The sequence below is a fragment of the Salvelinus fontinalis genome, chromosome 38, assembly GCF_029448725.1.
Source record: "Salvelinus fontinalis isolate EN_2023a chromosome 38, ASM2944872v1, whole genome shotgun sequence".
In the NCBI taxonomy this organism is placed as follows: Eukaryota; Metazoa; Chordata; class Actinopteri; order Salmoniformes; family Salmonidae; genus Salvelinus; species Salvelinus fontinalis.
The window spans coordinates 28,554,867-28,581,148 of record NC_074702.1 but is presented as its reverse complement, the minus strand read 5'-3'; the positions used below and the strand labels follow the sequence as shown (position 1 = coordinate 28,581,148).

Below are 26,282 nucleotides of genomic sequence, written 5' to 3'. Positions count from 1 at the left end.
AACGATGTTCCCCCGGACCTCTCCCTCATTTGTCTACATTAACTTTGCATGGTGTGTGGTCCTGGCCCATAATATCTAGGCCAGTTTTATATTTAGCCCTGTCCGCAAGCACCTTGAAAACAGGGTAACCTAGTCTCCTCGAACCCCATCGACGATGTGGCACGAAACTTTCCTCTCTTCCCCATAGAGCTGCACATTTTAACACCTTTGACAAAAACCTGTGGTAAAGCAGTAATAAAGACTTCATATACTCAGTGTTTTATTTTTCAGTTTTGCACTTAAACATTTATAGAATGTCTCAATGTTTCAAAGTTAGACAAGTGATCATAAAACAATACTTCCTTTCGGCCTTTTATTACCGCTTTTGGCAACAGAAACTCATTTCAGTGTTTGTGGGAAGATAATAGCTCTGTCAAGAGAGTTTTATACACACCTCCGAAACAGAATCTTCTGTTCTAATTGTGTTACGCCGCAAAAACAACAGAACCAGGGTCAAACCGCCTAAGCTAATCATGTGGAGTCCATAAACAATGGCAACCCTTTCCCTTGACTCCCTTCATCTGGAATTTGAGGTGGCACTATCCACAGGTCTAAACACAGCCTCGATATTAATTGCATCCTTAGTTGTAAAATCAATGTCAATTACAGCAGCCTAAGTCGTTGTGACCCGCAGTAGGTATCTAACCTTGTGATCTATGTTTTAGAGGTTCATTTTGCAGTGGTTGGAGAGACGTGTGGAATTAAAAGCCCCTTTCAAGTACCAATAATGAAAATGAAGACACAAAGCCCCTAAGCTACCAATTGGCCTGTCGTATAGAATTATACACATAAAAATATACTGCTGCACAGTTCCGTTGTTGAAAGCTATTCATCTTCTCCACACCTCCTCCCCGTCACACTCAGTCAGCTTTTAAGCTGCTATTTCCCTGACCCTGTTCGTTTAGTTACTAGTCAGGCACTTTACATTGAGGATACGAAGAAACGAAATGCAAAGCAATTGTTTTGTGAAAAAGGATTATAATTACTCTGTATTTGTAATAATTGTCCATTTTCATGTAAGTGCTGACCTCGTGTAGGCTATGACACGTAGATGTATTTAATTTGACTGTTTTTATGTGTGCGAATCCTCTAGGTTGACATTGCAGGGAGTGTTTAGGGAGAATTTTATGTGCAGTGCCTGCTAGCAGGTGATGTGCACTGGGAAGAGAAGAAGTGATGGTTTGGCAGTGTGTCGCAGTGTTTCGTGTGGGGCAAAGTGTTGCATGTCAACCTGCTGCAGTGGTGGCAGCTGGGATGTTTACAGAGCTCGTTCTCCATGCTCGCCTGGCTCATGTTACTTATGAAGGAACCCGCTAGGGCACAAAGATTTCAATCTTTGATGCCGTCCTCCTCTCCCTGACTATCGTCCCTCTCTCTCTCCCGCTCTCTCTCTCTCTCTCTCGCTCTCTTTCTCACATCTCTCGCTTGTCTCTCTCTTTCTCTCTCACCTCTCTCTCCCCATAAAAAACAATGGCATCATTAGAAACAGAAACCGTTTTTGTCTCTCTGCAGATGCAGAGAGAGTGGCTTTCTCCTGCTGCGAGCCACCTTTGTGTCCTGCAGTGAAAAGATGCCAAGGCTGTGGGTACTGGTTCTTCTCTGCCAATGTATGTGGACAAAAGAGGGTCGTGGTGGGTATGGTGTCGGGAGTGAAGGGGGTGGCGGGTGGAACGGTGGAAAGCTGGCACTGCTCTGGGCCCCCATCCACCTGGCTTTAGCTACCATTGTCCCTTGTTCTGGCACTGTCTTTGATTGGACAGGCGGGGGGGGGGGGGGTTGTTGGAACACATTTACCTCAGTGATAACAATGGAACTTAATGGAGAGGGTGAGACGGGGGTGTTTGTATCTTGCATGGTGGTGGTAGACTGTCCATTGGAGGTGTGCTTCACATTGGGCTGCTGTACAGAGAGAGATTTATGGTCCATAAAAAAGGCAGCTGTGTCTACTCCATACACACACCATTATATTAATCAATACTCTCTCACTCCTCTGGGTTGTCCCAGAGCCCTGGTTGTAAGGGGCTGTATACTATTTATAATAAGGGATACCTTGTGAAAATCTGAGCTCTCTGAAATTAAAATGTATATACCCCAAATAATAATTAAAACATAAAGTAGAAAACAGAGAATATGCCTATGACTCTCCCTCCTAGGACAGACCATAGTCTTAGATATGCAGTTTTAGAAACTGTTCTTCGTTTTGTAAGCATTAAATGGCAAAGTAGCAACAAGGTTGTGAAAGGATTAGAATCAAAACTGCATGAATCTATCATCTTATTTGCAGTCCGAGAAAAAATAGGCTTTTATAAACCATTTCATGCAATTCTATGTAATTTTGCATGACTGAAATAGAACCAGTTTCAACGAAAGTATTTGATCATCAATGAATTCGAGAAAAATGCATTTGTTTTTTAACACAGCAGCCACATATCATCAGGTAGATTTATATACCTTTTCATGTGGGAAACTATGATTTTCTAAATGTATTACATTTTATTCATGATATTGTTGTAACAAAATAGATTTCTGTTGACTTTGATTAGGGCAATGGAATATAAGAACATCTGCTAGGCTAAATTAACAAACTAGGCATTCATAACTCACCACGTGAGACTCAAATCAAAGACTGGCCAAACACTGTAAAATGACTGTGTATCCTAAGGCATTTTTTGTTTCATTATTATGTCATTCTTTTTTTATGTCATTTTATACAGCCTAAATGCAACATTTATAGGCATGTTGTTGAAATGCTGAGTGCTCGTCCTAGTCTGTAGCGTGTCACAAATGCTTCACAATTGATTTCTTAAATGGCAGGCTATAGCCTTGAAATGATAATAATGTAGTCAAAGTAATTCATTTTCATTCCTTCTTAGGCTACCTGGCTTGCTCCTGACTGATTTAGATGTCATATGTTGTTTAATAGCCTGTTGTAATGTGGAACATCAATTGACAGTGACAGAATCACACATTACTTCCAAAGCACAGTCATTTTTTTGTCTCCTCGGCTATAGAAGGTTGTAGAGAAGCCTCTGAATTTCTTAAAGACAATCCAAAGATCACGTCTTTCCCCGGAATTTTAAAGCTTTTTTCTTGCGGACTAAAGCGTTGTTATATATCGATTATATCAGGGATGGGCAGCTTTGATGGGGGTGAGGGCCCCCCAAAAAACAGAACTCATCATGAAGGGCTGCAGTGGCTCGTGGGTCTGCGTACCCAGATCTAATTTCCTACAATTCTACACATTTTGCCGTAGGGTGGAGGCAAAGGTTTGCAGTTTTTTATGTGAGAACTGATGATCAATGGGCCCCACCCCGGTTGGTAATTTGACCATGCTTACTAGAAGTTATATAGCTGGCCGGTTGACTAATTTATCAATCTAAAAAAATCGATTTTAAAATGTTTTGCGTACATGGACTAATTGAGTGACATCTGATGAACATCCAAATTTCGAAATTGCACCTCGTGTATTCTGTTATTCTAACAGAATAACAGAACTACCATACTCCCTCTGCTAAACAGAGTGAGTATGGTAGTTTACTAAACAACTAAGGATTTCAAGAATAAAGCTGTTTTATACTACGTCTATCGACATGCCTGTAGACAGTTTTCGCAGTGACATCATGAACATTCTATTGCCGTCTGACATCAAACTTGTCGTTGTCGTTATGAAAAAGTATAAACACAAAAACAACAGGCTGCATGACAGCAGCCTGGTGGTCCAAAATAGCATAACTGGTGTATTTTAACACCCGTAAACCAGTCTGTTCAAAAGTGAATTTAGTATATGTCAATCTAGAAAACCAGGCAATGAAAAGCACATTTCTAAACAATGTTAATTTTTAGCTTGTTAGCTAGCTAGCCAGTTCAAATAATGACCATATCATATAGCTGACAATGTCTTAACTTTATTCATTGTTACAGGAAAATACATTCACAATAAACTCACAAGATCATTATTTACAAGTTAATGGCGAGCTAATTATAGAAAATAGCATACTGTTTTGTATGTGACAAAATAAAAGCTGGACATTCTACCGGAGAATTTTAGAACAAGGACACTGTCTTGTTGGCCAAACGATTTATCCTAATTTGACTAACTTTGGTGCAGGTCATTCTTCACATTACCGTCTCTGGTAAACACACACTATATCAAATAAAATCTACGTTTATTTGTCACATGCGAAGCATACGGAAGGTGTAAACAGTACAGTAAAATGGTTACTTGCATATTGGAGTCTTTTGTTTAAACTTTAGCTAGCTAGCTAGCTAAACAATTAACCATAATCCCAACTCATAACGTTACTATCCTGCATGAATTAGCAGGTAGCTAAAGTTAACCAACTAGGTTCAGTGTTAGCTAGCTAGCTAACATTAGGCTATAACTAGCAATGCAAATGGCTCTGAGATACAAATAATATTACTAACGTAAACTCACCCCATTCAGTACAAATGTTCAACATTCAAACGAGGCTACAAAGAAAACTAATGGGACTGTAGTGACTGTGTTGACTTCAAAATCGGGGGTGTGAACTAGGTTTCTATTCAAGCGTTGATCGACATGGTAATGGCTCTAGTATTGGAGAAAAGTAGAAAAAACGGACCCTCCGTTACATCGTGACGTATCATGTCGTAACGTACAGCACGCATAAAGCAACTATTTCTGTCTTACAATCTCTCTCCACCAGGTGTAGCACATCTCTCATCATTTAAAAACAAGAAATGGACAGTGACGGGGGTAAGAGGGGGATACCTAGTAATGTTTTGCGTCATCATTACATGCGATCATCATTCTCAAAGCCGCTGTTTACTTCTAAGATCACATTAGCACCGCCCTAAAAACCCGATTCAAATTCGACACAAACCTTCAAATAGGTATGTAATGACACATTATATAAACTCTTTATAGTGTTTTATTTACATTTTAGAGGCAATAGGGTGATAAGTTGGACAGATCGAGTGAAAAAAAGCAATTTTCCCACACAAAATCTTTCCTTCTCACTATCACGCATTAGTTTCGCTTCCCCACCCGCCATTTTTAAAAAGACCCGATGGGGCTCATTGCCTGCTTGAATTATGCCGAAACGGGCAGCGTTTAGGTCATGTAATTGATCATGTTGGAAAGGGGAGAAATTGTGCTTTACAATGATATTGACATTACAGTTGATCTGGAAGTATTACGTTTTTGGGGCGCTAAAATAAGGGCAATTGTACGGACCAAGGCGATGTACGAGTTTACGTGAGTTTACGTTACATAGCTCATACATGTAACGTTAGCTAGCGACCCAGTCAGCTAATGTTAGTTAGCTAGCTAACAGTACACTTTAACTTGCAATGAAAAATACTTTCTGACAAAATTAGAAACGTATAATATCTGAAAATGTAGCTAACTAATCTCTCTTACCGGTATACATGGATGAATGCTTCTTCCTCTCTGTCACGGATGCCATGGTTGCCTTTAGTTTGAAGATGTAATCCGGAGACAGGTGTTTAATACAACAGCCTTCTGTGTGTTCTTTTTTCGACTCCCTCTGCATATTTGTAATCAAACACCAGAATTTCTCCATCTCCTTAGCTATCATACTCTGCTTCCTCCGGGCATTCCACTGATTTCAAAACTTGGCCCTCCAGAAAGTGGAGAGCATTCATGATATCTTTCAAAAATGTTAGAAAATGATTACCTACACATACTGAGCAGCTCATGTTATAGACAGAAGCGTGCTACATGGCAGACCAATCCGAACTCATCACTCGGCATGTCCAGCCCATCCATTATCTCATCCAATCATGGCAAGCGGGAAGGTCCCTGTCTTTTTCTACAAGGCTTGTAATTTAACAATTGTATTCGTATTTACCGATGGCATACACGTTTGTTATTAAGGCACATGAAAGTGCACATATTCCAGAAGGCATTTCTGACCAAAAACGCAATTTGATAAAAAATAAATGTTTATGTTCAAATGGCTCTCCTGTGAAGTAGTGACGCGCGATATACGCCTAGTTTCCTGAAACAAGTCACATTTACTGTCAGCTTTCAGCTACCACTTCCTAAAGCAATATGCTGAAGGAGCTGTCTCCTTGCCTTTGGAAAAAGCCTCGGGGCATATTCATTACAGCAAAACATTTACACGTTTCTTGTTGGACTAAATAAGATAGAGTGAAACAAGGAGGTACTGTCTCGTAAAGGTCCAATTTCAGTAGCAAATCATTTCTGCATAACAATTAAGTACCGTACTTTGATTGTTTTCAATTAAAATGGTAAAAAATAAACCAAAATAACCAAAATAACTTCTTAGCAAAAGGCAATTTCTCAAGCAATAATTTTTCAGGGACTGTCTGGGAGTGGTCTGAGTGGGGAGGGGAAAATTGGCAGAAAAGTTTGGATCCCTCTTTCTATTGGTTTATTAACTAATTGACCACATTGTGATCTCGCCAGGCAGGCCAAAACTCCAAAACTTTTCAAACGGCTCTCATACTAAAACAGGGTTCCCCAAGTGGCGGGATTTGTTTTCTGAGCATGTTGGACATAAAAGACTGTAAAAAGGAAATCAGCTCCAAGTGATTTTGATGTAAGAAATCTGTTCTCAAGTATTCCCACGCATAATAGAGAGACTGGTGATCGTATTCAAATGTAAGCAAGGTTTGAAGTGATTATGTTTCAGTCAAACTTATCTGTTTGGGCTTCTTGCGGTCAATTTGCAGTCTACAAATGATTTGTAATTGTGTTCCGCCCCACTGACCATCCTCTCCAGAAAGAAATTGGCCAGTGGCTGAATCTAGTCGATGATCCATGCACTAAAAGGTTGTTATCATAATTTTCACAATTTCACAGTGTTATTCCAACCTCATAGTGTGGAAATATATATAAAACATAGTAAAATCAGGATTTTGTCTGCTCTGGGCTGCTCTCTTTCAAATTTTCTTCAGTCCAGTTCCTACTGAGAGAACGCCCCTTATCCTCATAATTCGGACCGAGGTGCCCTATGCGAAGCCGAGTGCCGGCTCCTGACCTTGACAGATTATCCGGTGTGGATGTTTGAGAACGATAATGAGATCAAAACACAGCCACGCTAAGCTGGGAAAGAGAGGGAGGGAGAAAGTGAGAGAGGGTGGCGAGAGAGGAGGAGAAGAGAAGGAGAAGAGGGAGTAAGCGATAGCTGCGATAAATTGCAGAAGCCGAACCACTTGAGCATAAAATTAGATTTTACAAATGTGTTCGTTTCCTGACAGGCCTGTGACGAAGGAGATATCACAACATTATAAGGTTGCAAGAGTATTACTATCAGTTAGTGTTGGGCCAGTAACTTAAAGGTTGCTGGTTCGAATACCTGAGCCAAAATTGTGAAAAATTTGGCGATGTGCCCTTAACCCTAATTTTCTCCAGGTGCGCCGTAGTACTATGGCTGACATTGTAAAACAACACGTTTCACTGCACCTATCTGGTGTATGTGACAATAAAACCCATTTTTTTATCAAATAAATAAGGATGTCTCTCAGCTTTGATAGAGTTAGGTGTATATTCAATATAGACCAAGTCAAAAAAAGGTGGTCTATCTTAATTAAAACCCTTTTTCTCATTATGGACTTAAAGTTTATATAGGGCCAAATTAAATGTATTATGATGTCCCCCATTACAAAGCATTCATTTGAGTGCTGTTGCAGAATCAGGGTACAGACAGTGAAGACAGTGAGAAGTTAAACAAGATTTCATCTCATGGGTGAACAGGATATTAGGGCAAATTTGCAACAGGAGTCACATCAGTCCCTTTATGGTCGTTCCAATACAAAGACAAATTACTTTCCCTATATTCCCGGGAGAGGTGTATCGTTGTCATCTAGTTAGGAATCATATTGATTTCTGTACTCCTGTCAGTATCCATTTCATGACAGATGTAATAATGAAAGTCTTCCACTTCACTAAGTAGAATGCATTACATTACCCAACCTAGCCAATCAGAACTGTGTCTGTGGGCCTCAACCATAGTCCAACCTAGCCAATCAGAACTGTGTCTGTGGGCATCAACCATAGTCAACTGGTATCATATGGTCAAGTAATTGTTTTAAGACTAACGAATGATATGCATTTCCACATTTTGTGGAGGTCGTTCGGGGAATTGAAGTTGTGTGCTGAGTAATCTTGTTGTTGTTTTTTTGTTGGTCTAAAGACTTGTGTTATATCGGTCCCAGAGCTAACAACTAGACTTTAGCTCAGTGGTTTGATATAAGGTCAGTTACATTAACAACTTATGCAGATGACTATACAAATGTAGAACAACTCTGTAATTCCAACAGATGGATAGATGTGAGCAGGAACATTTGTTTGTTATGGTATTAGCGGTTCCGAGGGGTAGTTAATGCATCATTAAACCAGTAAAACATTACTGAAGATTGAGTGCTTGCATTCGGATGATGAATGGGTGCAGTTGACAAAAACCGAACAGCCACTGTACAGTCAATTTAAAAATGAACTCTCGTTTGGATAAGATCAAATGTGCAATGTGCAATTGTGGGTACGTTTAAACAATGTATTCCGTGAATTGGACATCATTGCAAGCTTTCTGATGCTTCAGCTCTCTAAACAGCACACGAGTTGCACTTTCCTCTCAGATCCCGCCACTGCTACCAAATGCCATAGCCAATACCTGGCTATTGAGAGAGTTAGTGTGTGTTACATGTCATTAAAGAGGAACATAGTACAGCTCAAATCTGTTCTATTATCCAAACCTACAGTGTTTTGCAGGTGCTTTGTGACGGTCATTGTTTGCTTGCATCTTTTCTCTCATTGTATCGCTAAGTGCTTTCACAGATCGAGGGAGAAGGGAAGCTATTCACAGGCAGATTGGGAATCCTACCAGAGAACAAAAAGTACAAAGGAGCTACACTCAGAAATTCAATGGGCTAGCATACCTTTATCCAAGAGCAAAATTACATTGTGTTATTGTTTAGGGCTTGGCGTGGTTCTGTCTGGCAGTATGGTGAATGCGCACAAGCACAATGTGTGGTAGGCTATATTGGAAGGAGGGTTTATAGAGAAACCGGTACAGTGTGGACCTGCTATTTCCTCTCCCAATTTTACTCCTAGCAGATTGTTTTTGCTCTTGCCAAGCTACTAATTAGATCTACAGTAACCAACAAACAGATTTAAAACCACAGCTTTGTTATTCATGTGATATACAGAGAATTGAGATGAGCATTTCTCTGAATGTTCCTGTCTATTTTTCATTGTGATTTGGTAAAAAATCAGACATACTCAAATGGAATCCTCAGGACTAGGGTTGCAAAAGTCTGGGAAAAGTCAATACATTTTGTGAAATCCTGGTTAGACACGTCTAGATTTCCTGCTTATTCCCTCCTGATTCTGGGAATCCCCCAACCAGGATTTGGGGAAAACTAGAGAATTTATTGAACGTTCCCGGAGTTTTGCAACCCTACCCCATGACACAGATGTAGATTGACCGTATAAGAGAGGTTTGCTTCATGCTTAGCAGCACTGGCAAGAGGCAAGACCTGGATGGATAAATCAAACACAAATGTCAATTGTACAACACAAAACAAGTCAATTGTAGTCTTAAGTGGAATATAACAACACTGTTATTATGTTTACCTGTTTTGCCTCGGAAGCAAAGGTGGACACAACTAGAATGGACCTGTGTTTGCTATAATTGATGCAGTGTTGCAGTGTGAAATGTTATTTTAGAATCTGACCTTGTGTCTAGTGCTTTGCTTGATTGAATTTCATGGTATTGCACACGTACAACTCACGGAGGGGTTCAGGACACGTACTATAGCTTGACATTACGCAAGGTTATGTAATGTCAAACTTTTCTTTATAAGGTCATAGTTTAGGCCCGTGCTTTTTCTCACACACAGCTGTTCAATTGTTTTATTTCGAGTGAACTATTGTAGCTTTTAAAGGCAGCTGATTTCCCAAAATGTTCACGAGAGACAAATTATGAAAATAGGGAGCTGCAATTAGATGCCTGTTATTTAGCATCAGGCTACAACCCAAGAGATTAATTAAGGGCCTTTGTGAGGCAGACTAAGAAGAGTCAACATGTTAATCTGAAGCCCATTGACTGAGGTTCACAAGAACAAATTCCAAATCTAAAGTTGCATCTCAATTTGTGTTTACCCTCAGTCATAAATTGCATTACATTGCCTAACCGGGAGTGATTATTGTCTGTGTAACTATCGTTCAATAATAATATGCCCCTTTGTTTATTAGTGTGGATATTGTGGTATCAAAACTGAGCTGCTTATTCCTCATTATTTGATACGTCTGGAAATTCCTAACACATTAAAGCCTAGGCATTGTGCTTCTGGCAGGATTGTGAAAAAGGATGATGCAAATTATCCCTGGGTTTCTTCCCAAGGAGCAGGTCTCTCTGTTTATTAAATTTGTAAAAGTGCTTTCGAGCAATGCGCATTTTATCCTCTTAACAGTCAAATGAGTATATACTCCAGCATTTACTTAATGTAGTAATCACATCCCCTTGGAATCAAAGGGGGTTTCACAGTCATAAATAATGTATGGTGTGAATATGAGGACAGCTTCAATGTTACGTGACTCTGAGGCTGTCCACATATGGACACTGTTTTAGCGTAATGGGCTTGGTTTCTTCCGTTTCCACTGCAAATACAGTGCCTTCAGAAAGCATTCACACCCCTTGACTTTTTCCACATTTTGATGTTACTGCCTGAATTTAAAATGGATTAAATTGAGATATTGTGTCACTGATTTACACGCAATACCCCATAATGTCAAAGTGGAATTATGTTTTTCAAAATTGTACAACTTAATTACAAATTCAAAGCTGAATTGTCTTGAGTCAATAAGTATTCAATCTTTTTGTTATGGCAAACCTAAATAAGTTCAGGAGTAAAAGTGTGCTTAATAATACATTGCATGGACTCACTCAATGTGCAATAATAATGTTTAGCATGATTTTTTAAATCACTACCCCATCTCTGTACCTAACATATGCAAGTCCCTCAGTCGAAACAGTCGAACAACAAGCATAGTTTCAACCAGGGCATCTATTGGTAGATGGGGGGAAAAAATACATTGAATATCCATTTGAGCATGACAAAGTTATTAATTACACTTTGGATGATGTATTAATAGACACTGTCACTACAAAAATACAGGCACCCTTCCTAACTCAGTTGCCGGAGAGAAAGGAAACCGCCCAGGGATTTCACCAATGGTGATTTAAAATGAGTTAGAGTTGGCTGTGATAGGAGGTTACTGAGAATGGATAAACGACATTGTAGATACTCCACAATACTAACATAAATACAGAGTGAAATGAAGGAAGCCTGTACAGAATAATAATCCAAAATATGCATCCTGTTTGCAATAGAAATTAACTTTCTCCTAAATTTAAACCGTTATGTTTGGGGCAAATCCAATACAACACATCAAGTACCACCCTTCATATTGTCAAGCATGGTCGTGGCTGCATCATATTATGGGTATCCTTGTCATCAGCAAGGACTAGGGATTCTTTTAAATAATAAAAATAAACGGAATAGAGCTAAGCACAGGCAAAATCCTAGAGCAAAACTTGGTTCAGTCTGCTTTCCAACAGACAATGGGAGACAAATTCCTACTTTTCAGCAGGACAATTGCATAAAAAACAAGGCCAAATTTACACTGGAGTTGCTTACCAAGAATGTTCCTGAGTGGCCTAGTTACAGTTTTGAAAATGGCTTTCTAGCTATGATCAACAACTAACTCAACAGAGCTTGAATAATCTTTTAAAGGATAATGGGCAAATATTGTACAATACTGTTGTGCAAAGCTCTTAGAAACTTACCCAGAAAGACTCACATCTTTAATCACTGCCAAAGGGTCCTGGACTTCCTGACGGCCCGCCCCCAGGTGGTGAGGGTAGGTAACATCTCCACCCCGCTGATCCTCAACACTGGGGCCCCACAAGGGTGCGTTCTCAGCCCTCTCCTGTACTCCCTGTTCACCCATGACTGCGTGGCCATGCACGCCTCCAACCAAATCATCAAGTTTGCACACGACACTACAGTGGTAGGCTTGATTTCCAACAACGACGAGACGGCCTACAGGGAGGAGGTGAGGGCCCTCGGAGTGTGATGTCAGGAAAATATCCTCACACTCAGTGTCAACAAAACAATGGAGATGATTGTGGACTTCAGGAAACAGCAGAGGGAGCAGCCCCCTATCCACATCGACGGGACAGTAATGGAGAAGGTAGAAAGTTTTAAGTTCTTTGGCGTACACATCACGGACAAACGGAAATGGTCCACCCACACAGACAGCGTGGTGAAGAAAGTGCAGCAGTGCCTCTTCAACCTCAGGAGGCTGAAGAAATTTGGCTTGTCACCAGAAACACTCACTAACTTTTACAGATGCACAATCGAGAGCATCCTGTCGGGCTGCATCACCGCCTGGTACGGCAACTGCTCCGCACACCACCGTAAGGCTCTCCAGAGGGTAGTGAGGTCTGCACAATGCATCACAGGGGCAAACTACCTGCCCTCCAGGACACCTACACCACCCAATGTCACAGGAAGGCCAAAAAGATCATCAAGGACAACAACCACCCGAGCCACTGCCTGTTCACCCCGCTATCATCCAGAAGGCGAGGTCAGTACAGGTGCATCAAAGCGGGGACCGAGAGACTGAAAAACAGCTTCTATCTCAAGGCCATCAAACTGTTAAACAGTCATCACTAACATTGAGTGGCTGCTGCCAACATACTGACTCATCTCTAGCCACGTCAATAATGAAAAAATGTATATAATAAATGTATCACTAACCACTTTAAATAACGCCACTTTAATAATGTTTACATATCCTACATTACTCATCTCATATGTATATACTGTACTCTATACCATCTACTGCATCTTGCCTATGCCGTTCGGCCATCGCTCATCCATATATTTTTATGTACATATTCTTATTCATTCCTTTACACTTGTGTGTGTATAAGGTAGATGCTGTGAAATTGTTAGGTTACTTGTTAGATATTACTGCATGGTCGGAACTAGAAGCACTAGCATTTTGATACACTCGCATTAATCGAATCAAATCAAATGTATTTATATAGCCCTTCTTACATCAGCTGATATCTCAAAATGCTATACAGAAACCCAGCCTAAAACCACAAACAGCAAGCAATGCAGGTGTAGAAGCACGGTGGCTAGGAAAAACTCCCTAGAAAGGCCAAAACCTAGGAAGAAACCTAGAGAGGAACCAGGCTATGAGGGGTGGCCAGTCCTCTTCTGGTTGTGCTGGGTGGAGATTATAACAGAACATGGCCAAGATGTTCAAATGTTCATAAATGACCAGCATAATCACAGTAGTTAGTTGGCTTTTCATAGCCGATCATTAAGAGTATCTCTACCGCTCCTGCTCTCTAGAGAGTTGAAAACAGCAGGTCTGGGAAAGGTAGCACGTCCGGTGAACAGGTCAGGGTTCCATAGCCGCAGGCAGAACAGTTGAAACTGGAGCAGCAGCACGACCAGGTGGACTGGGGACAGCAAGGAGTCATCATGCCAGGTAGTCCTGAGGCATGGCCCTAGGGCTCAGGTCCTCCGAGACAGAGAAAGAAAGAGAGAAAGATAGAATTAGAGAGAGCATACTTAAATTCACACAGGACACCGGATAAGACAGGAGAAGTACTCCAGATATAACAAACTGACCCTAGCCCCCCGACACATAAACTACTGCAGCATAAATACTGGAGGCTGAGACAGGAGGGGTCAGGAGACACTGTGGCCCCATCCAATGATACCCCCGGACAGGGCCAAACAGGAAGGATATAACCCCACCCACTTTGCCAAATCACAGCCCCCACACCACTAGAGGGATATGTTCAACCACCAACTTACCATCCTGAGACAAGGCCGAGTATAGTCCACAAAGATCTCCGCCACAGCACAACCCAAGGGGGGGGGGGGGGGGGGCGCCTACCCAGACAGGAAGACCACATCAGTGACTCAACCCACTCAAGTGACGCACCCCTCCTAGGAACGGCATGAAAGAGCACCAGTAAGCGAGTGACTCAGCCCCTGTAATAGGGTTAGAGGCAGAGCATCCCAGTGGAGAGAGGGGAACTGGCCAGGCAGAGACAGCAAGGGCGGTTCGTTGCTCCAGAGCCTTTCCGTTCACCTTCACACTCCTGGGCCAGACTACACTCAATCATATGACCCACTGAAGAGATGAGTCTTCAGTAAAGACTTAAAAGTTGAGACCGCAGTAAAACCTTAAAATCAGCCCTTGCCTTAACAGGAAGCCAGTGTAGGGAGGCTAGCACTGGAGTAATATGATCAAATTTTTTGGTTCAAGTCAGGATTCTAGCAGCCGTATTTAGCACTAACTGAAGTTTATTTAGTGCTTTATCCGGGTAGCCTGGAAAGTAGAGCATTGCAGTAGTCTAACCTAGAAGTAACAAAAGCATGGATTCATTTTTCTGCATCATTTCTGGACAGAAAGTTTCTGATTTTTTGCAATGTTACGTAGATGGAAAAAAACTGTCATTGAAACAGTCTTGATTTGTTCGTCAAAAGAGAGATCAGGGTCCAGAGTAACGCCGAGGTCCTTCACAGTTTTATTTAAGACGACTTTACAACCATCAAGATTAATTGTCAGATTCAATAGACGATCTCTTTGTTTCTTGGGACTTAGAACAAGCATCTTTGAGTTTAAAAGTAGAACGTTTGCAGCCATCCACTTCCTTATGTCTGAAACACAGGCTTCTAGCGAGGGCAATTTTGGGGTTTCACCATGTTTCATTTAAATGTACAGCTGTGTGTCATCCGCATAGCAGTAAGTTAACATTATGTTTTCAAATGACATCCCCAAGAGGTAAAATATATAGTGAAAACAATAGTGGTCCTAAAACGGAACCTTGAGGAACACCGAAATGTACAGTTGATTTGTCAGAGGACAAACCATTCACAGAGACAAACTGATATCTTTCCGACAGATAAGATCTTAACCAGGCCAGAACTTGTGCGTGTAGACCAATTTGGGTTTCCAATCCCTCCAAAAGAATGTGGTGATCGATGGTATCAAAGGCAGCACTAAGGTCTAGGAGCACGAGGACAGATGCAGAGCCTCGGTCTGACGCCATTAAAAGGTCATTTACCACCTTCACAAGTGCAGTCTCAGTGCTATGATGGGGTCTAAAACCAGACCAGAAGCATTTCGTGTACATTAACATCTGCTAACCAGGTGTACGTGACAAATAAAATTTGATTTGATTTGAGGTTATTCTAACATGTATTCACCCAGGGTGTTGAATACTTATCTAATCATGTTATAGTAGGGGTTTATTTTCCAATAATATTGATTTTTGTATCCCACTTTGTAACGCAACAACATGTGGAAAACAACAAGGGGTGTGAATACTTTCTGAAGGCGCTGTAGCAGCAGAGGTCTGTGATTCCGTAGACCACAGGTGCTGATTCTGTCTCCAGGGAAAACACTGAGATATTGATGGGAAGGTGTGTCGATCAGAGCCAAGTTCTTGGTCAGTTTTTTTCTGCCTTATTTTGATACAGTTGAAGTCGGAAGTTTACATACACTTTGGTTGGAGTCATTAAAACTTGTTTTTCAACCACTCCACAAATTTCTTGTTAACAAACTATAGTTTTGGCAAGTCGGTTAGGACATCTTCCTTGTGCATGACACAAGTCATTTTTCCAACAATTGTTTACAGACAGATTATTTCACTCATAATTCACTGTATCACAATTCCAGTGGGTCAGACGTTTACAGACACTAAGTTGACTGTGCCTTTAAACAGCTTCCAGAAAATGATGTCATGGCTTTAGAAGCTTCTGTTAGGCTAATTGACATAATTTGAGTCAATTGGAGGTGTACCTGTGGATATATTTCAAGGCCTACCTTCAAACTCAGTGCCTCTTTGCTTGACATCATGGCAAAAAGAAATCAAAAGAAATCAGCCAAGACCTCAGAATAAAAATTGTCGACCTCCATAAGTCAGGGTCATCCTTGGGAGCAATTTCCAAATAGCTGAAGGTACCATGTTCATCTGTACAAACAATAGTATGCAAGTATAAACACCATGGGGCAACGCAGCTGTCATACCGCTCAGGAAGGAGACGCGTTCTGTCTCCTAGAGATGAACGTACTTTGGTGTGAAAAGTGCAAATCAATCCCAGAACAACAGCAAAGGACCTTGTGAAGATGCTAAACGGGTACAAAAGTATCTATATCCACAGTAAATCGAGTCCTATATCGACATAACCAGAAAGGCCGCTCAGCAAGGAAGAAGCCATTGCTCCAAAACCGCGATAAAAAAAGTCAGACTATGGTTTGTAACTGCACATGGGGACAAAGATCATACTTTTTGGAGAAATTATCTGGTCTGATGAAACAAAAATAGAACTGTTTGGCAATAATGAGCATCGTTATGTTTGGAGGAAAAAGGGGGATGCTTGCAAGCCGAAGAGAAGAACACCATCACAACCCTGAATTACGGGGGTGGCAGCATCATGTTGTGGGGGTGCTTTGCTGCAGGAGGGTCTGGTGCACTTCACAAAATAGATGGTATCATGAGGATGGATATATTGAAGCGACATTTCAAGACATTAGTAGGATGTTAAAGCTTGGTCGCAAATTAGTCTTCCAAATGGACAATGACCCCAAGACTATTTCCAAAGTTGTGGCAAAATAGCTTAAGGACAACAAAGTCAAGGTATTGGAGTGGCCATCACAAAGCCCTGACCTCAATCCCATAGAAAATGGGTGGGCAGAACTGACAAAGCGTGTGCGAGCAAAGAGGCCTACAACCTGACTCAGTTACACCAGCTCTGTCAGGAGGAATGGGCCAAAATTCACTTATTGTGGGAAACTTGTGGAAGGCTACCCGAAACATTTGACCGAAGTTAAACAATTTGAAGGCAATGCTACCAAATACTAATTGAGTGTATGTAAACTTCTGACCCACTGGGAATGTGATGAAAGAAAGAAAAGCTGAATTAAATAATTCTCTCTACTGTTATTCTGACATTTCACATTTTTAAAATATAGTGGTGATCCTAACTGACCAAAGACAGGGAATTTTTACTAGGATTAAATTCAGAAATTGTGAAAAACTGAGTTTAAAAAAAACTCAGGTTGTTTAAGTTTTGAGATATACTCTAATTGGTGTTTTTAAATAAAAAGAAGAAAAAGTTGATCGTATTTAGTTAGATAATTTTTTTACATGGAAATTTTTGATACTCATATCTAACTGATACAATACGGCAATACCAAGGGCCCTAAATACAACATGCTAAATTTAGTGATAATAATAGTGATTTAAATCAATATTTCTATTATACCTGAGTAGTCTAGTACCTCCTCCAAGTTATCTGACCCACCTGTATTTTAAAGTGAACTAAAAGGACACTGCAGTAGAGAAGAAGCTGAGCTCCTGTTCTGTTGGAGCCATTTTCACTCTCCTCACTCTCTTCCATTACTGCAGCAGATATCAAAGCTGCTGTTGGTATTCACAGCATTCCCTGAAATGGAGTGTGGCTTTCTGTCTGTTTACAGAGCAAATCTAATGCCGGCTCTAATGTACACAATCTAGTCCACTGCCAGTGTTTAGTGCAAAACCCCTTAAGAATTTTGGCAGTAGTTTCAGACAACTGTGTTCCAGACCAGTTGGCCTTGAGCTAATGTGACTGTCTCCTTTTTCTCAGGGGGGATTTTCGAACAAACAGAGGGACCGGTGCCGCTTGTCAGCCCAGAGGAGCTTGCCTTTAAATTTGCAGTGAACAACATCAACAGAAACAGGACTTTATTGCCCAACACGACGTTAACGTACGACATACAGAGGATTAATATCTACGACAGTTTTGAAGCGTCGAGAAAAGGTGAGTGACATGCACTTTGTTTGCCCAGGGATTGCGGCCAATGGCCACGCTGTGGAATGGATGGAAGCAAGGCCATTGGATGACAGCAGACCATAACAAACCTAAAGGTTTATTGCAAGTTTTTCTGGCAAGAGGTTTCATTAGTTTAACTCATAGTGCATTATTATATATTTGGCTGTTATAGATTTTTAATAGTGGTATTTTGTTTGATGTTAGTTCATTAACTGCACTCTGAAACCAGGATTTATTCTAGTAGACATATAAGTCTACAACAATTTTTCTTTGTGGTGGCAAAATTATCCATATAGATTTTTTTTTGATAATTCATATATATATATATATTTTTCATCTCACTTGTTGAACGTCATGACATGATATGGTGTCTTTCCTAGAGTTAACTCTCTCTCTGTTCTTGCCATTCTAGCCTGTGACCAATTGTCTTTAGGTGTAGTGGCAATATTTGGGCCGTCACATAGCTCGTCCTCAAACGCCGTCCAGTCCATCTGCAATGCGTTGGAAGTGCCACACATCCAGGTGCGATGGAAACATCACCCTATGGACAACAGGGACACATTTTATGCCAACCTGTACCCAGATTACTCTTCTCTCAGCTACGGCATCTTGGATTTGGTGCAGTTCCTGAAGTGGAAAACAGCCACAGTCGTATACGATGACAGTACAGGTGGGAGTATGACGTTTTCTAACTAATGGGGGGGGTGAGTTTCTCGAAAGCTTCGTAGTACTGAGATCAGCTTAAGTCCCATCGTAGCGAAACAAAGCTTTCCGGAAACTTAAGATTTGTAATACTCTACAGTATATACTTTTGAATTGTGATACTTTTGTCTGATAAATGTGATATGTGTAAGATCAACCACCAAACAACTAAATGACACTTTACAAGAAGCAAAATATTCATTTTGTTAAATGTTTTTGATATGTGTGCGTTGACAGTTGAATGATGTTGTGCGTGGCTGTTAGCTTTCTGATGTTTGTTTCCTAAAGGTCTTATTAGACTACAGGAACTGATAATGGCCCCCTCCAGGTATAACATCAGGCTAAAGATTCGCCAGCTCCCTCTTGACGGTGAGGACACCAGGCCTCTCCTCAAGGAGATGAAGAGAGGACGGGAGTTTCGCATTATTTTCGACTGCAGCCACGAAATGGCTGCACAGATCCTTAAACAGGTGAGAGCCTCACTGGCACTGCCTGGCACTGTTCAGAACTGACATAATTTAACTGATCGAAGCTATAGACAATATCAAATTCATATTCTGCCTTGACATACATTCTGGAATTGGGCTTATTATAAAGCGGTAATATTGTCTTAGAAAAAAAGGGTTCTGCTTTTTTGGAAAACGGTATTGCAACAGTGTCAAAATTGAGTTATGTAAATCTGTTTTTCAAAGTAAATATGTGTTTTGCCGTTCTTATTTTGGTTGCCATGATATGTATTGCCTTTTACACTACAGTTGAAATGCTGTTATTTGATGTTCTAACTCACACACCAGGAACACTTTGTTGATTTTAATATTGATATTGAAGCACATACTGTGGCTTCTGATGAAAATTGCTGAACTCGGCTCATGTCTCTTCCACTGTAATCTGAATACAGTGGTTACAGATGCATATCAGACCAATAAACTGCAAAATATAGACCATCACAGATTTATCGCTTACAGCATGTGGTGAGGAGACATGTCTTCTTGAGGCAAAGAATGGCTTCCGAAGAACGTAATACAAATGCATTTTGACATAAGTAGTTCAGTTTACGTTTGATGTGTTGATGGTTAAAACAAAATAATATATTCAAAAGATTGCTGGCCTTATGCGTCATACCCCTTCTGTTAGATATGACTCTTCTGAGGAAAAAGAGATATTCAGCAACTCTGGGTAGGATAATGGATGTTGCATCAAAAATGTATCTTGTATTTATAAAGCCCTCTTTAAAAATAGACATGTATAACACTATTCCAAGACTTCTGCAGTACCCTACGTTTGAACTTGCCCTGCTCTCTACCTGTCTGTCTGCACTCTGCAGCCTGTCTGGTGTTCTCACCTAAAACAACCTCCCCTCGTCAGTTCATATCCCCCCTGCAGGTGTAGAGAAAATACATGGAAAACATGGCAGGACCAGACCTTCTGTCTGGACCTGTCCCAGAGCCATATCCCAGGTGTCTCTTAAAAAGCGCTGACCCCTTTAGCGACGGTTCCATCCTGGTAGTACTTTTTGTCACGTTTCTTTAAGTGGCTCGGCCACCGGGGGAGAGAGACAGATGGAGGCCAATGAAACGAGGTTGATGAGGATGTAGTAGAGTCAGGTGAGGGACCCGAAACACACAGATCTTAATGTGACTTTGAAATTGCAGGTTATATATATAAAAAAAATCTCCCAGACATTTAATGAAAATTAAATTTGGGCGCTATACTTTCCATAGGCAGGTATTCATCCAACAATAGCGGAGATCCTATATCAATAAATTGACATGCGTTGGAAATAATTTTTCCCTTCTAACATCTTATAGTATTGATAGTGTCATTAATATTCTTTGTAGTCGGTAGGTGCAGTAAATGGAGAAGAGACTTCCACTTCCAAATAACACAGCAATTTATTTGCATAACCTTGGGTATTCTTCACAACAGATGGTACAATTAAACAGGAAATACTGCCGCCATGGGAACGTAGAAGATTTGAATGTAGATTGAGTGAAACAAGTGGTGGTTGTGATGGGGGGATGGTGAAATAGGAGGAACAGAGTACTGCTCACGTCTTTGAATGAAGGCCCCCTTTCTCCAGGGAAGGAGTCATGTGATCAGAACAATTGCATACCCTTTAAATGCATGGTGTCGAAAAAGCCCTCAGGCAGCATAGAATCACAACTTGCTTTTACTTTATTATCCAAGGGTCACATGTGGCGCCATAATTGCAACAAAAACAGCATCACGAACTTGGCAACGACGACACACAGCGATGGTCAATACACTCATTAAGACCTGTGGCTTCTCTCCCATTGCTCCTGAACAGCTTCGATGGCGTTCGCCGTTTGCTTGCCAATGTTTGTTTTGACTGTGGATATTGATTGCAAATTACCCCAGCGTGACACAGTGACCTTCTTCATTGTCTTGTCTCTCCATTCCTCTCTCTTCCTCTCCGTCTCTCTCCCCTACAGGCCCAGACAATGGGAATGATGACAGAGTACTACCACTACATCTTCACCACTCTGGTAATTTACAATGCTTGCTAATGCAAATCGAGTCATATTTCCCCCCCATCTCCCCACCATTAGATTGTTTTGATGAATGGCACTTAATTGCCGATGGGGGTTTGGATCCAGTACACAATACCAATTTTGTTTGACTAACTGGCAGCGTAATGGAGTCTTCAATAATCCGCCACCTGTAAACACTTCTATCGCTGTTAAAGTCAACAGAAGTCTTTGAAAAGGTAGCACAAAGGCAACAGATTGGAAGTAGATGATGGAGAATGTCGTTTGAGAGTTTGATTGAGGAAACATATTCATGCAGATAACCTACAATGAATCTTGTGGGAAAGTAGATTACTGATTAGGCCTATTGTGTATTATGTCAGATTATTTTGGACATCATCCCCCATTGTGAGACATATTGATTGAACACTAACACGTCAGTGTTTTGATTGTAGAACATGCACAAGCATTTTTTCAGTTAGTGCAGCCTTGTCCTTTCCACCCTTTTGAGTGCTGTAGTCTAATGGCCCCTTTTAGCTAGATGTCATTTTGTTCAGAATAAGCACAGGTGTTTACCATTTTTTTTGTTTGTTTTTGAGTCACACCACAATTCGAGTAAGACTTTGGCTCAGGACATTTTCTTCAAGGGTTATACTGTATATGCACATCCTGTGTCCTTTCATCAACAAACTATTCCTAGTTCCACCTTGAATATCCCCTACTGCCATATTGAATTTGGAGGACGTCAGAAACACTAACTCACAATACAGAAACACATTAATAGGAGACAACGACCTCCCTCGGGTGTGTTATTGGGTCCTGTGCCCAGTCTGTTCACTGCTTCCCAGCAGAGTACAAGGCTGGGCAGCACAGATTGAATCTTTCTGTCTGGTGACAAAAGGACAAGGCAGGATTTATACAGTGGTCCCCATGGTGATGGTGCTGTATGTGTTCCTATTGGACGGAACTCTCTTTCTTTCTCTCTCTCTTTCTCTCTCTCTCTTTCGCTATCTGTCTCTATGTCTCTCACACACACTCACACGCTCGCAAACACGCACTCACACTGGGGATCAGGAGGATGGGGGCTAGACAGGCCCTAGCATGATGGACTTGTCCAGTCTGTTTTGATAAGACAATATGACATACAGGGCTGGGTGTGATGCGTGTGATCTTTCATGCTCGGCAGCATGGCAATGGCATCGTTCTGCCATGCGTCGTCATTTGTGGAGGCCTATCCCAACAAGCGTTTTAATAGTACCCAAAGCTGTCTCTGTCACACTGTGTAGGTCTCAACCAAGTGTGAGAGAAACTGGTTGAGTTATTGACGGTCGAGTACTTCAAATATGATATAAAATATACAGACACGCATTTTAGCTTAGTATCTATTTTAAATAACAGTTGCCTGAGTTGAGTGCTGCACTACAGTTACTGTACATAACATTTCTCAAAACATAGGATTTCGGGGCGGCAGGCAGCCTAGTGGTTAGAGCATTGGGCCAGTAACCAAAAGGTTGCTGGATCGAATACCTGAGCTGACAAGGTAAAAATCTGTTGTTCTGCCCCTGAACAAGGCAGTTAACCCACTGTCGTCATTGTAAATAACAATTTGTTCTTAAATGACTTGCCTAGTTAAATATAAAAGCACTGACGGTCATGCCATTTCAAAGATTATACCTGCTTGATTCTACCTGAAATGATGAATACATATAGGGCAACAATATTCCCCTTGATAATGTTCATGTTTATCATTGTCACAATCGTCTTGCTGTGAGAGATTGGACCAAGGCGTAGCGTGTGCAAAATACATCTTCTTTATTTTAAGAAGAGAGAAAACAAACAAGAAACAAACAACTATACACAAATTAACAAAATAACAAAACTGACGACCGTGAAGCTATAAAGACAGATAGTGCTGACACAAACACTACACATAGACAATTACCCACAAACAGCTAAAGCCTATGGCTGCCTTAAATATGGCTCCCAATCAGAGACAACAATAACCAGCTGTCTCTGATTGAGAACCAATTCAGGCAACCATAGACTCTCCTAGACACCTATACGAAACACTAACCCATCTACTCTACTTAACCCCCTAAACCATACAACACCCTAGACAATACAAAAACACACAAAGACAACCCACCCCAACTCACGCCCTGACCAACTAAATAAATAAAAGAAAAAGGAACAATAGGTCAGGAACGTGACAATCATCCCGGGGACATCAAATTATTAGAGCGTGAACAGGTAATACCAGAATGGTAGTAGGGTAATATAGCAGCAGCCTTGTCTTCTGAAATGAGGCTGTCATAGCTTCAGCCCTTTACACCCTACAGGGTTATCCCCAATAATCGGTGCTGAGAACCTTCCTTTACTTTCTGTTTTAGTGTATTGTCAGTGATATGGAGAATTCTGAGGTACAGAGGCACTGTATGTGTGGTACTGTACTGGTACTGTGTGGTATTGACAACTGTAGTTTTCAGAATTTTCTCAGTCAAGTAACTGAATTCAAAGATGAATGCAACTCTCATAAATGTTGCACGTTTAGTTCGAATCCATTACCTGCTGGTATTTTATAGGGTATTTTATACTTCGCAATGGTTGACACTGCCCTCAACAACTCACAATCCTCTAATGGCTGTTTGAATGTGTGCTTGAGTTATAAGATCATTTACATCGCAACTTCTTATCGGAACATTCTTTTTAAGGAACTTGTATGTTTCGCAATAAACCCGGTGCACATAACCTGAAGGAAATGGTATCCCACAAATGGTATTTAGTACAACGGGGACTTTTTTTGATCCTCCATGGTAAAACATTTAGTGCCATATGAATCCTACTGCTTGTGGAGAGAAAAAAAGAAACATTTTCCGTATCTGGAGGCAAGCGGTCTTCAGCGTGTGTCTTACACGCTCCCGTTCCCCCAGCACTAACCCCACAGGGTGCTAATGAAATATCTATTATGTTCCTGCAAATGTCTTTTCCGAGGCCCCGTGGCACATTCCAACACGATATGTGTCGACATGTGACTTCACACTTGAGCCGGGATGACTGCCCTAGAAATTACAGTTGCTCAGAGAAATCTGTGTTTGCTTATGGGTTGCGGAGGGACTGTAGCGGCTGCATTATTAATTGGATCCAGCAGATGAAGTGGTTCCCCTTTCAGGCGATGAATGTCGTCTGCCTCATTTACTCAGGGAATATTTAGGATAAGCCACAGCGGCAGAACACAAAGTAAAAGGTCATGCCTTCAGGTTTTACTTCTGCACAACAAACAGCTAACACAAACCTTAGAGACATAATACAAGTATCAAAGCACAGTTTTACCTGGTCCCTCTGTATCATTGTAATTCGCATTTAAAGGGTTTTGTTTATACTTGCAGTTGGGGTTGTGTATAGTCATGAAGGTTCAGGTTGAATTACATTGGAGGAAGTCAATTTGTAATGCCACGTTAAGGTCAACCTTTCAACATGGTTTCCATCTAGTAGTTTAAGTGAACCTACCTACCATACCAAAATGCCTTTGTGAATGAGACTTAGCGAATGGTTTTAACCACACTGAGAGAGACTGACACCAAGCCTCATGTTTGGTTTCATTGACTGAGGCACACACTACACTCGAAACACCAGACCCTTATCCTCCTGACGGCTCAAAGCTCAGTCCTTTATTTCACTTCAATATATCTCCCATTTACCACCCTCTCTATCCCCTCCTTTTATGGGAGCACAAAGCGGCTTCCTTAAAGGCCTCTCTAGCAGTAACAATGAGGCCCCAATCCCAACCGTATAAAGCTGAACAAGATCATCTACTCTTTGTTTTACCCCTCTCTTTCTGAAGGACCTCATGGCTATCGACCTGGAGCCCTACCGTTTCTGTGGCGTCAACATGACCGGCTTCCGCATCCTCAACGTGGACAACCCTCAGGTGGCGTCCATCGTTGAGAAGTGGTCCCAAGAGAGGCAGATACCTCCCAAGCCCGACTCGGGTCTCCTGGAGGGGATCATGACGGTATGCTTTTGGTCCTCTGTTGTGGAACTCTGAGGCTGATAGTATGCTAAAATCAGCATGGAAGACATCATATTGATATCTATATACCAGCCCTGCTCTCATAATTGTCTTTCACCAGCCCTGCTCTCAAAATGGTATGTCATTAACAACATTTCGGGAAGAACATGCATAGAACATTATTTTCCAATCTGTCGTATTACCACTATATTACCACTTAGTAACAGTATTACCACTATCACTACTACTGCTATGTACCACCAATGATGCTAATAATAATGACAATGGTGATACTATTGGGTCCTATTATCATCATAATGTCAGATAAGAAGCGCTTGGAAGCAGGAGGGTCACAGTCTACTAAATTCTGAACTGCTTCATTCAATGTATTCAGGGGAGTTCATAATCATTCTCAAATCCCATCACAATGGTCTAAATCCAATAATCGCAAATCCCATCCCTGATATTCCAATAAAGCCTCCTTTTACGCTCTAACTTAAAAGAGCGAGCGTCGCTAATGGGAGATAAAGAGTTAAACATGCGCGTGGTATATTCAACATGAATATTATATTGTGGCAATCCCTCGTTGTTTGTTTATCTAGTGCTGAAATTTGACTGGGGTTCTGATACACCCACATGGTACTCTCACAGGTCTCATTATTTCTGTGTGGAGAAGGAGGGGTTTTATGGAAAGGAGCGCACTTGCTCCATGTAGTATGCACTTTTAATTGCTCCCGGAACTCCGTATGAGATAGAATCTAGGTGATACAAACATCAAGGTAGGCTGCCTTTAATTTCGTCTTACTTGCCTGGAAAGCGTCATATCCATATTTACAAAAGGAGTTGAGCTCACTTTCTCGGGCATGCTATCTGGAAAATAAGACAAATCTGTGCGCTTTGATTTCCCTTTGTTAGCTTTTTCTCAAACACTTTTGCTGCTACTGGTGCTAAGGGAGTGGACTCCCCTTGTCCACAGCCGTCAGCTGAAATAATGTCCCCCTTTATTCCAGACAGATGCTGCTCTGACGTACGACGCGGTCCACATCGTGTCCGTCTCCTACCAGCACGCACCACAGATGACGGTCAACTCGCTGCAGTGCCACCGCCACAAGCCATGGCGGTTCGGCGGACGCTTTATGAACTTCATCAAAGAGGTGATGCTG

At 41.3% G+C, this 26,282-nt stretch overlaps 1 protein-coding gene across 1 annotated transcript in view; it reads left to right on the top strand.

The window, feature by feature from the left end:
- LOC129838062 (glutamate receptor ionotropic, kainate 3-like) overlaps positions 1-26,282 on the top strand; it is a 128,656-nt gene that overhangs the window by 50,577 nt on the left and 51,797 nt on the right. The window contains exons 2-7 of the mRNA XM_055904741.1: positions 17,734-17,907; positions 18,332-18,589; positions 18,910-19,091; positions 21,075-21,128; positions 24,952-25,122; positions 26,130-26,273. Coding sequence (XP_055760716.1) covers positions 17,734-17,907; positions 18,332-18,589; positions 18,910-19,091; positions 21,075-21,128; positions 24,952-25,122; positions 26,130-26,273 — 983 coding nt within the window. The remainder of the gene's footprint in view (positions 1-17,733; positions 17,908-18,331; positions 18,590-18,909; positions 19,092-21,074; positions 21,129-24,951; positions 25,123-26,129; positions 26,274-26,282) is intronic.